Source organism: Neovison vison, chromosome 12 (genome assembly GCF_020171115.1).
Source record: "Neovison vison isolate M4711 chromosome 12, ASM_NN_V1, whole genome shotgun sequence".
NCBI classification, from domain to species: domain Eukaryota; kingdom Metazoa; phylum Chordata; class Mammalia; order Carnivora; family Mustelidae; genus Neogale; species Neogale vison.
The window spans coordinates 97006485-97019467 of record NC_058102.1 but is presented as its reverse complement, the minus strand read 5'-3'; the positions used below and the strand labels follow the sequence as shown (position 1 = coordinate 97019467).

General features: G+C 40.1%; 1 protein-coding gene across 1 annotated transcript; it reads right to left on the bottom strand.

Moving 5' to 3' along the window:
* Positions 1 to 418: 418 nt before the first annotated feature.
* On the bottom strand, positions 419 to 1357 carry LOC122890989 (olfactory receptor 6C2-like). The gene has a single exon (XM_044226399.1). The coding sequence runs from the start codon at positions 1355 to 1357 to the stop codon at positions 419 to 421; it is 939 nt and encodes a 312-aa protein (XP_044082334.1).
* Positions 1358 to 12983: the final 11626 nt, after the last annotated feature.

Sequence of the window (12983 nt, the reverse complement as noted above, 5' to 3'; positions counted from 1 at the left end):
TCAGAGAGGGAGATGAACCATGAGAGACTGCAGACTCTGAGAAACAAACAGGGTTTGAAGGAGAAGGGAGTGGGGGTTGGGAGAGCCTGGTGGTGGGTATTAAGGAGGGCATGTATTGCATGGAGCACTAGGTGTGATGCATAAACAATGACTCTTGGAACACTGAAATAAAGCTAAAAAAAAAAAAGTATCTGCATAATGTTGGGCCAATCACAATTTCTCCTTAGACTTTTTTCTCAATTTTCTTTATTGTTCCTCTATATTGAGAACTTAAATTCCTCATAGTTGAGAACTACACAACTCCCATAATTCATTTTCCACCTATATGCTGAATTGATATACCGTTTGTAATATATGATTTCATATTGATATAGGATAAGTTGTTTCTTGTTTTAATTTAAACTCCCAATAAGAAAATCTAATATTTCTGTGAAAGAAATGCAAGTCTTTTAAGGATGTCATGGAAAGACTGCTTTACTTGTTTATTTCTCAGGGTATAAATGAAAGGGTTCAACAAAGGGGCAACAGATACAGCAAGTACAGAAACTGCCTTATTAATGGCCACTTCATCCTTAGCTGAAGGCTTGACATAAATAAATATGCAGCTGCCATACGTGATGGAAACCACAATCATGTGGGAAGAACAGGTGGAAAAGGCTTTTTTCCTCTGCTGGACAGAGGGTAATCTTAGAATTGTCCTAACGATGTATATGTATGACAGAACTATACACACGAGGGTCATTATGAAGGTCAAAACAGCACAGACTATAACCAGCTGCTCTATAGACCAAGTATCTGAACATGAATTCTTCAGTAATGGAGAAGCATCACAATAAAAATGGTCAATAACAGAGTCACAGAAATCCAAATGGACACTCAAACCAAGGGGTGGAAGGATAATCAATAAGCCAGATACCCAACAACAGAGGATAAGATTCCTGCAAACTCTGCTGTCCATGATGGTCACGTAATACAGGGGTTTGCAGATGGCCACGTAGCGGTCGTAAGACATCACAGCCAAGAGAAAAAAATCTGTAGCTGCAAAGAGGACAATAAAAAAGATTTGGCTGAAGCAAGCCTTGATGGTGATGGTTCTGTCCCCACTTGATATGGCATACAGGTATGGGGGGACACAGGCGGTTGTGAATGAGATTTCTAAGAAAGAGAAATTTTGAAGAAAAAAATACATAGCTGTTTTTAAATGAGAATCCACCAAGATGAGAGAAATTATGGTCAGATTCCCAATTACGCTTAACATATATGAGATAAACAGAAAGATAAAAATAAAAGTCTCTAGCTGTGGGTCATTTGTGAAACCCAGTAAGATGAACATGGTTGCTGCTGAATGGTTTCCCATCACTGGCTTCACACCACTGCCCAATCTTCATGTAAAAGTCACAGATATTGGATCTGAGGAGCAATGTCAAAATATGACAGGATCAGACAGTTTTTACCAGTGCCAAGCAAACTAAATTACATGCATTTCTTCTGTAACATGATAATCAGGTTTTGATGAGATAATTTTCTCAACTCTACTGAAATATACTACTGGGAAGCTCAGCTTATGGGGAGTTTTCTTGAAAATTACTGCTATTGCCATTGTTTTTTTAAATATTCCAGGGTCTCCCAATTCACAGCGCTTGTTTCGTGTTTTTTTTTTTCCTTTTCAGTGTTCCAGCCAGTGTTCCATGCAATACATGCCCTCCTTAATACCCACCACCAGGCTCTCCCAACCCCCATTCCCTTCCCCTTCAAAACCCTCAGTTTGCTTCTCAGAGTCTGCAGTCTCTCATGGTTCATGCCCCCCTCCAATTTCTCCCAAATCACTTCTCCTCTCCATCTCCCCATGTCCTCCGTATTATTCCTTATGCTCCACAAGTAAGTGAGGCATATGATAATTGATTCTCTCTGCTTGACTTATTTCACTCAGCATCATCTCTTCCAGTCCCATCCACATTGATAAAAAAGTTAAATATTCATCCTTTCTGATGGAGGCATACTACTCCATAGTATATACGGACCACATCTTCTTTATCCATTTGTCTGTTGAAGGGCATCTTGGCTCTTTCCACAGTTTGGTGACTGTGGTCATTGCTGCTATGAACATTGGGGTACAGATGGCCCTTCTCTTTACTACGTCTGTATCTTTGGGGTAAATACTCAATAGTGCAATTGCAGGGTCAGAGGAAAGCTCTATTTTTAATTTCTTAAGAAGTCTCCACACTGTTTTCCAAAGTGGATGCACCAACTTGCACTCCCACCAACAGCGTTAGAGGGTTTCCCTTTCTCCACATCCCTTCCAACACTTATTGTTTACTGTTTTGGTAATTTTGGCCATTCTAACTGGTGTAAGGTGGTATCTCAATGTGGTTTTTTTTTCCAATTTATTTATTTTCAGAAAAACATTATTCATTATTTTTTCACCACACCCAGTGCTCCATGCAAGCTGTGCCCTCTATAATACCCACCACCTGGTACCCCTACCTCCCACCCCCCCACCACTTCAAACCCCTCAGATTGTTTTTCAGAGTCCATAGTCTCTCATGGTTCACCTCCCCTTCCAATTTTCCCAAATTCCCTTCTCCTCTCTAACGCCCCTTGTCCTCCATGCTATTTGTTATGCTCCACAAATAAGTGAAACCATATGATAATTGACTCTCTCTGCTTGACTTATTTCACTCAGCATCATCTCTTCCAGTCCCGTCCATATTGCTACAAAAGTTGGGTATTCATCCTTTCTGATGGAGGCATAATACTCCATAGTGTATATGGACCACATCTTCCTTATCCATTCATCCTTTGAAGGGCATCTTTGTTCTTTCCATAGTTTGGCAACCGTGGCCATTGCTGCTATAAACATTGGGGTACAGATGGCCCTTCTTTTCACAACATCTGTGTCTTTGGGGTAAATACCAAGGAGTGCAATTGCAGGGTCATAGGGAAGCTCTATTTTTAATTTCTTGAGGAATCTTCACAGTGTTCTCCAAAGAGGCTGCACCAACTTGCATTCCCACCAACAGTGGAAGAGGGTTCCCCTTTCTCCACATCCTCTTCAACACATGTTGTTTCCTGTTTTGTTAATTTTGGCCATTCTAACTGGTGTAAGGTGATATCTCAATGTGGTTTTAATTTGAATCTCCCTGAGGGCTAATGATGATGAACATTTTTTCATGTGTCTGATAGCCATTTGTATGTCTTGATTGGAGAAGTGTCTGTTCATATCTTCTGCCCATTTTTTGATGTGTTTGCCTGTTTCGTGTGGGTTGAGTTTGAGGAGTTCATTATAGCTCCTGGATATCAACCTTTTGTCTGTACTGTCATTTGCAAATATCTTCTCCCATTCCGTGGGTTGCCTCTCTGTTTTTTTGACTGTTTCCTTTGCTGTGAAGAAGCTTTTGATCTTGGTGAAGCCCCAAAAGTTCATATTTAATTCAATTTTAAACCCATGCTTTAGTTGAGATTTACCCTATTAGGACAAGAGTTGAGCATCTTTGAGCTATACTTTTGATGGGTTGTAGGGTCTCTTTAATCCAAAACTTGTATTCAGAAGAACAGTATTCACAAGCTATATCTAAAATTCCTTTGCTTCATGTTGTGGTAACTGATAAAATGCAAAATATATGGAGGATGTTGATTATGCCCTACCAAGATTCTCCAGATTGCTCCCCTAGTAAACTAGGCATTATTTAAAGGTCAAGTTAGATTTATTCCAGAAAATAGTCTTTCAGTGGCCCTTTCTCCAGACTTTTTCTAAGTGCCCTTGTAATTCCTTTATTTTCCTTATATGTGCTCAGCAGAAAGGGCTTTGAGCAGAGAGGGCTATTATGCTAAAATAATATAATTTGAAAACCATGGGTAAAAAGTACAAAGAGCTGAAGGCTACCAAGCAAATACTTTGCTTTCCCTCCTTCATGACAACTAAAGTGTGATACATGTTTCAATAATACAGACACATTAATTGTATGGACCTTTGAACAGTATGGGATCAAGTCATTTCTCTGTCATCTACTAGATGAGTGACCTTAGACAAGTCATTTAATCTGTCTGTACTCCCAGTTCCTAATATGAAGTGGAGTTAACAGGAATAGTACGGCCTAAGGTCATTGTGACATTTAACTGAGTAATATCAACTCCCATCCTGTACAAATTTATTATGGTGCTTTGCCAAGTTACAGACATCATGATAGAAAAGGGGACATTAATTTAAGTTTATGAGACAAATAGTTGACAAATAGGATATACGGTACTGAAAAATGGGGGATATAAAACAATGGAATGCTTACCAGTGGTAATTGAGACATATGGGATGTAAATACATAGATAAGACACTGTATAGATAAATAAGACAGAAATAGGCAGAAAGGAGAGGTCTGGAGGGTGATTAGAAAGTTGTTTCAGGGCCATCTGGGTGGCTCAGTCAGTGAAGTGTCTGGCTCTTGATTTCTGCTCAGGTCATGATCTCAAAATCATGAGATCAAGCCCCACCTTGGGCTCCACAATTAAGTTTCCTCTCCCTCTCCCTTCTGATTCCCCTGCACACCCACTCATGCACACTCTCTCTTCTCTCAGAAAAAAAAAATAGGGGTACCTGGATGACACAGTCAGTTAAGCCTCCCACTACTGGTTTTGACTCAGATGCTGAGCTCTGGGTCATGAGCTCAAACTCCATGACAGTCTCTGCACATGGACTGGAGTCTGTTTGGGACTCTCTGCCCTTCCCGCTCATTCTCTCTCTCTCTTTCAATCTCTTTCTCATAAGTAAATAAATAAATCTTTTTTAAAAATAAAATTCATTTCTGTGTGTCAATCAAATCATTATACATAAAATTGTACCAGCTTAATAATGCATAAAATGGTCCTGCCCACATTTTTGATCTGGTGAAGGTTGGCTGAAAAACATCCCAGTATTTACCTTTGACATTCTTCATTGTTTCACCACAAAGCTATACTTCAAATGACCTTAGTGAGCCTCACAAAAACTTACTAACAGGATCAACTAAGTGTATTCCTAGCCCCTTGCCCCCAAGAACCTATACTCACCATATAAGTACCCATACAGTTTATGAATTTATAAAAAAAAAACCATTCTAATTTAAAATTTGGAAATATTTCTATGCTGGGAAACTGAAAGAAAGATAATTTTTTCAGAGGACAAAGAGGAGTTAAGGAGCCTCTCTAGTTCTGCAGAGTGGATGTTCTGATTTTCTCTGGACAAACAAGTTTTTACACTTACAAGCCTGTTTATTTCCTCCATCCACAACACACATGCTGAAAACTACTTTAAAAAGTCCTTGGAGGCCCTGATTCAAGTGCCTCTAATGAACTTAAAGTGTAATTTACTTTGGCAAAGAAAATCCTAAGCCAAACACAGTGGGAATAATGTCCTTAGAGAGAAAAAGATGCAATAATAGCAACACAGTCCAAACATAAAATAATAAGATTCCACTGACAAATTAGAAATCAGCTCTTAATTATTTGTTAACACAATATGTGTACATTGCAGTGAGTAAAAAGATAGCCCTCTTATCTAAAATTACATATGTAATAAATATTTAATATAGAAAAATTCAAAGAGAGATATGAAAAGTGAAAAGATTCATAGAAATTACAACATCCATAAATAAAAATTATTATTTTAGTGTTTGTTCTTCCAAATATTGCCCATAGTAATATGCAAGTGATGTGAATACTATTACCAATTGATTATAAAGGATACCACTCAGGAACAACCAAATGGAAGAGGTTCATGGGGCAAGGTATGGCGAATGGGAAGACATGGAGTTTCTGTGCCCTCTCCTGACACACCATCCTCCCAGCACTTCAACGTGTTCACCAACTCAGAGTCTTCCCAAATCTCCTTGTTCAACTTTTTAATACTGATTAATCTCTATCCTCCCCCCACCATCCTGTCCTCCCCAGTGAACAGGGAATGGGGCTAAAGGTTTCAATCCTCTAGGCATGAGGTCTTTCTGACAATCAGCCACGTTCTGAGACTCTCTAGGGTCCCCACCCTCAGTCACCTCATTAGGATAAATTCAAGATAAAAGACATTCCTTTTTTTTTAAGGGATTTTATTTATTTATTTATTTATAATTTGAGAGGGAGATAATGAGCAGAGGGAGAGGGAGAAGCAGGCTCCCCACTAAGCAGGAAGCCCAACATGGGGCTGGATCCTGGGACCCCAAGATTGCAACCTAAGCCGAAGACAGATGCTTAACCAAAAGAGTCACCCAGATGCCCCAGCAAGAGACATTTCTATCAATCAGGAAATTCCAAGAGTTATAGGAGCTCTGTGACATCTTTCTTCTGGTCTCCTCTTTATTGGTTCCCTTTAAGATAGCATATCCGAAAACTCTGATTCAGCTCCAGTCTAAATTAGTGGGAGAATAGAAATGAGCAAATCCCACTAAAGTGATAAGGGACAGCAGAAGACTATTACTTACCAAGAAAAGCCCTGGAAATTTTGTTATTTCTGTGAAATTCAGGATAGGACTTGGTGGTGAATAATAAAAAAATGCAAAAAAAATTTAAGATTTTATTTATTTATTTGACAGACAGAGATCACAAGAAGGCAGAGAGGCAGGCAGAGAGAGAAGGGGATGCAGGCTCCCTGCTGAGCAGTAAAACTGAATACTACCCTGAAATTGATAATACACTATATATGAATAAATAAATAAATAGTAATATACTATATATTATCTAGCTTAAATTTAAATAAAACCAAAAAAAAAGTCTTTGGAGAAAGGCAAAAAAAAGAAGAAGAGGAAAGAGTAGGAGAAGGAGAAGAAGGGGAAGAAGGAGGAGGAGGAGAAGGAGGAGTAGGAGAAGAAGAGAAGAAGAAGGAGGAGAAAGAGAAGAAGGAAGAAGAAGAATGAGGTGGAGGAAAAGGAGAAGGAGAAGAAATGGGCCATGGAGGAAGAGGGGAGCATAAAGGAATAAGAGAGGGCCTGCCCCTGGACCACCCCCACATCACCCCCCACCCCCTTCAATGGCTATCCAGTGCTGCCAGAAGTACAAGGAATGCTCCATCTTACCTTGGCAACCCCTCCCCCACCAATGAAACATTTCTTGGACACCTCAGCTCTCTGCTTGGGTGGGCCCGCAACCACCTCCCCAGTGCAAATACCCATAATCTCTGATGGGTGGGGCTCTGCTGAGCAGTAAAGCAGGGGGGCAGGGTCCCATGGCTGTAGCTGGAAACTAACAGCTTTCCTCTCACATGCTGGGGCTTAACTTGGGCATAGTCACATGTAGGGCAGTGGTGGACCCAGAACACCTCTTCCGTACTCTCTTGTGCTCTGGGGGTCTCTCTGCTGCTGCTGGGGAAGGGATCTGGGTATGAAATAGATAAGGGAAGAAAAGATCCTAAAATGTCCTTAGATTGTAATAGAATCCTCCTATCCTTATGGGAAAGCAAAACTCAAGATCTAAATATCCTGAATTAGTTTGAGTAAATAATGTAGATTTTTATTCTAATATATTATTTACTGAATCCTACAGAAGTATGTGGAATAGTTCAAAGGACAGAATGACAATCCTAATACAAAGATCTTCACATTCAAACATGGGCCTGAAGTGTCCACTGGGAATGAGAGAAGAACTGGTCCTTTTTGTGAATGGATAAAGAAAATGTGATCCATATATACAATGGAATATTACTCAGCCATCAGAAAGAATGAATACCCAACTTTTGCATCAACATAGATAAGACTGGAGGATATTATGCTAAGTAGTCAAGCAGAGAAAGTCAATTAAATGGTTTCATTTATTTGGGGAACATAAGAATAACATGGAGGACATTAGGAGAAGGAAGGGAAAAATTAAGGGGGAATCAAAGAAGGAAATGAAACATGAGAGACTATGGACTCTGAGAAACAAACAAGGTTTTAGAGGGGAGGAGGATGGAGGGATGGGTAAGCCCAGTGATAGGTATTAAGAAAGGCACATATTGCGTGGAACACTGGGTGTTATATGCAAACAATGAATCATGGAACACTACATCAAAAACTAATGAAGTTTTGTTAATTTTGGCCATTCTTTGTTTTTTTTTTCCCCAATTTATTTATTTTCAGAAAAACATTATTCATTATTTTTTCACCACACCCAGTGCTCCATGCAAGCTGTGCCCTCTATAATACCCACCACCTGGTACCCCAACCTCCCACCCCCCCGCCACTTCAAACCCTTCAGACTGTTTTTCAGAGTCCATAGTCTCTCATGGTTCACCTCCCCTTCCAATTTACCCAAATTCCCTACTACTCCCTAACGCCCCTTGTCCTCCATGCTATTTGTTATGCTCCACAAATGAGTGAAACCATATGATAATTGACTCTCTCTGCTTGACTGATTTCACTCAGCATAATCTCTTCCAGTCCCGTCCATGTTGCTACAAAAGTTGGATATTCGTCCTTTCTGATGGAGGCATAATACTCCATAGTGTATATGGACCACATCTTCCTTATCCATTCATCCGTTGAAGGGCATCTTGGTTCTTTCCATAGTTTGGCGACTGTGGCCATTGCTGCTATAAACATTGGGGTACAGATGGCCCTTCTTTTCACGACATCTGTATCTTTGGGGTAAATACCCAGGAGTGCAATTGCAGGGTCGTAGGGAAGCTCTATTTTTAATTTCTTGAGGAATCTCCACACTGTTCTCCAAAGAGGCTACACCAACTTGCAATCCCACCAACAGTGTAAGAGGGTTCCCCTTTCTCCACATCCTCTCCAACACATGTTGTTTCCTGTTTTGTTAATTTTGGCCATTCTAACTGGTGTAAGGTGATATCTCAATGTGGTTTTAATTTGAATCTCCCTGAGGGCTAATGATGATGAGCATTTCTTCATGTGTCTGATAGCCATTTGTATTTCTTGATTGGAGAAGTGTCTGTTCATATCTTCTGCCCATTTTTTGATGTGTTTGTCTGTTTTGTGTGGGTTGAGTTTGATGAGTTCATTATAGATCCTGGATATCAACCTTTTGTCTGTACTGTCATTTGCAAATATCTTCTCCCATTCCGTGGGTTGCCTCTTTGTTTTGTTGACTGTTTCCTTTGCTGTGCAGAAGCTTTTGATTTTGATGAAGTCCCAGAAGTTTATTTTCGCTTTTGTTTCCTTTGCCTTTGGAGACGTATCTTGAAAGAAGTTGCTGTGGCTGATATCGAAGAGATTACTGCCTATGTTCTCCTCTAAGATTCTGATAGATTCCTGTCTCACGTTGAGGTCTTTTATCCATTTTGAGTTGATCTTTGTGTACGGTGTAAGAGAATGGTCGAGTTTCATTCTTCTACATATAGCTGTCCAGTTTTCCCAGCACCATTTATTGAAGAGACTGTCTTTATTCCACTGTATATTTTTTCCTGTTTTGTCGAAGATTAATTGACCATAGAGTTGAGGGTCCATATCAGGGCTCTCTACTCTGTTCCACTGGCCATTCTAACTGGTGTTAGGTGATATCTCAATGTGGTTTTAATTTGAATCTCCCTGAGGGCTAATGATGATGAACATTTCTTCATATGTCTGAGAGCCATTTGTATGTCTTGATTGGAGAAGTGTCTGTTCATATCTTCTGCCCATTTTTTGATGTGTTTGTCTGTTTCGTGTGGGTTGAGTTTGAGGAGTTCATTATAGCTCCTGGATATCAACCTTTTGTCTGTATTGTCATATGCAAATATCTTCTCCCATTCCGTGGGTTGCCTCTTTGTTTTTTTGACTGTTTCCTTTGCTGTGCAGAAGCTTTTGATTTTGATGACGTCCCAGAAGTTTACTTTCGCTTTTGTTTCCTTTGCCTTTGGAGACATATCTTGAAAGAAGTTGCTGTGGCTGATATCAAAGAGATTACTGCCCATGTTCTCCTCTAAGATTCTGATGGATTCCTGTCTCACGTTGAGGCCTTTTATCCATTTTGAGTTGATCTTTGTGTACGGTGTAAGAGAATGGTCGAGTTTCATTCTTCTACATATAGCTGTCCAGTTTTCCCAGCACCATTTATTGAAGAGACTGTCTTTTTTCCACTGTATATTTTTTCCTGTTTTGTCAAAGATTAATTGACCATAGAGTTGAGGGTCCATATCTGGGCTCTCTACTCTGTTCCACTGGTCTATGTGTCTGTTTTTATGCCAGTACCATGCTTTCTTGGTGATCACAGCTTTGTGATAAAGCTTGAAATCAGGTAAGGTGATGCCGCCAGCTTTTTGTTTGTTTGTTTTTCAACATTTCCTTAGCGATTCAGGGTCTCTTCTGATTCCATACAAATTTCTGGATTATTTGCTCCAGCTCTTTGAAGAATGCTGGTGGAATTTTGATCGGAATGGCATTAAAAGTATAGATTGCTCTAGGCAGTATAGACATTTTAACAATGTTTATTCTTCCGATCCAAGAGCATGGAATGGTCTTCCATCTATTTGTGTCTTCTTCAATTTCTTTCATGAATGTTCTGTAGTTCCTCAAGTACAGATCCTTTACCTCTTTAGTTAGGTTTATTCCCAGGTATCTTATGGTTCTTGGTGCTATAGTAAATGTAATCGATTCTCTAATTTCCCTTTCTGTATTTTCATTGTTAGTGTATAAAAAAGCCACTGATTTCTGCACATTGACTTTGTATCCTGCCACGTTGCTGAATTGCTGTATGAGTTCTAGTAGTTTGGGGGTGGAGTCTCCATTATTTGCCCTCAGGGAGATTCAAATTAAAACCACATTGAGATATCACCTTACACCAGTTAGAATGGCCAAAATTAACAAAACAGGAAACAACCTGTGTTGGAGAGGATGTGGAGAAAGGGGAACCCTCTTCCACTGTTTGTGGGAATGCAAGTTGGTGCAGCCTCTTTGGAGAACAGTGTGGAGATTCCTCAAGAAATTAAAAATAGAGCTTCCCTATGACCCTGCAATTGCACTCCTGGGTATTTACCCCAAAGACACAGATGTCGTGAAAAGAAGGGCCATCTGTACCCCAATGTTTATAGCAGCAATGGCCACAGTCGCCAAACTATGGAAAGAACCAAGATGCCCTTCAACGGATGAATGGATAAGGAAGATGTGGTCCATATACACTATGGAGTATTATGCCTCCATCAGAAAGGATGAATACCCAACTTTTGTAGCAACATGGACGGGACTGGAAGAGATGATGCTGAGTGAAGTAAGTCAAGCAGAGAGAGTCAATTATCATATGGTTTCACTTATTTGTGGAGCATAACAAATAGCATGGAGGACAAGGGGCGTTAGAGAGGAGAAGGGAATTTGGGAAAATTGGAAGGGGAGGTGAACCATGAGAGACTATGGACTCTGAAAAACAGTCAGAGGGGTTTGAAGTGGCGGGGGTGGTGGGAGGTTGGGGTACCAGGTGGTGGGTATTATAGAGGGCACGGCTTGCATGGAGCACTGGTGTGGTGAAAAAATAATGAATAATGTTTTTCTGAAAATAAATAAATTGGAAAATAACTAATGAAGTATTGCATGGAGCACTGGGTGTGGTGCATAAACAAAGAATTCTGGAACACTGAAAAGAAATTTAAAAAATAAATAATTTTTTTTAAACTAATGATGGGAATGCAAGTTGCTGCAGCCACTTTGGAAAACAGTGTGAAGATTCCTCAAGTAATTAAAAATAGAGCTTCCCTATGACCCTGAAATTGCACTCCTGGGTATTTACTCCAAAGATACAGATGTAGTGAAAAGAAGGGCTATCTGTACCCCAATGTTTATAGCAGCAATGGCCACAATAGCCAAACTGTGGAAAGAACCAAGATGCCCTTAAGCAGATGAATGGATAAGGAAGATGTGGTCATTATACACTCTGGAGTATTGTGCCTCCATCAGAAAGGATGAATACCCAACTTTTATAGCAACATGGACGGGACTGGAAGAGATGATGCTGAGTGAAACAAGTCAAGCAGAGAAAGTCAACTGTCATATGGTTTCACTTATTTGTGGAGCATAACAAATAACATGGAGGACATAGGAAGATGGAGAGGAGAAGGGAGCTGAGGGAAATTGGAAGGGGAGGTGAGCCATGAGAGACTATGGACTCTGAAAAACAATCTGAGGGTTTTGAAGAGGCGGGTGTGGGAGGTTGGGTGAGCCAAGTGGCGGGTATTATGAAGGGCACATATGGCATGGAGCACTGGGTGTGGTGCATAAACAATGAATTCTGTTACGCTGAAAATAAATTAATTTTTTTAAAAAGCGGGACACCTGGGTGGCTCAGTTGGTTGGACGACTGCCTTCGGCTTGGGTCATGATCCTGGAGTCCCGGGATAGAGTCCCGCATCAGGCTCCCAGCTCCACGGGGAGCCTGCTTCTCTCTCTGACCTTCTCCTCATTCATGTTCTCTCTCACTGTCTCTCTCTCAAATAAATAAATAAAATTTTTTTAAGAAAAAGCCAATGATGTACTGTATGATGACTAACATAACATATTAAAAAAAAAAAAAACTGGTTCTTTCTGGCATTAGGGGATTTATGGTACTCAGACCAGAAAGAAAATGAGAGACTGCTATAATTACATGACAAATAAAAATAGAAAGAGCAGAAAGACTAAGAAAAACAACAAATCTAAGAAACATTAGGCAGTCAGAGGAAGTAAGCTGATGAACAGGATCAGTGGGAAGTAAAAAAAGTGAGCACAGGGGGATAAAATCCGTAACTATTCTGGAAGAAGGCAGCTACTAGAGGCACTCCTTTATTCACTCATTCCACAAACTTTTTGAACATCAACTGCAAGGAAGAGACTTGCTTCATGTTGGCACTGGGGAGCGTACCATATGGAGAAATAGGAGCACAAACTTTTCTATACAGGGCAGATGGAACTGGAAAGGATCCAACACCATTCAAAATGGGCCACTGGTCTGGGTCAGGTCATTGGAAAAGTTCACAGTCTATCGCTTTGGGTTTTCTTCACATTTTACCTGTTTCAGAGCACCCCTTCATTTCTCACCTTTTATTACTTTCACTTTTTTACCTTCGGACTCAAAATTTTTCAACA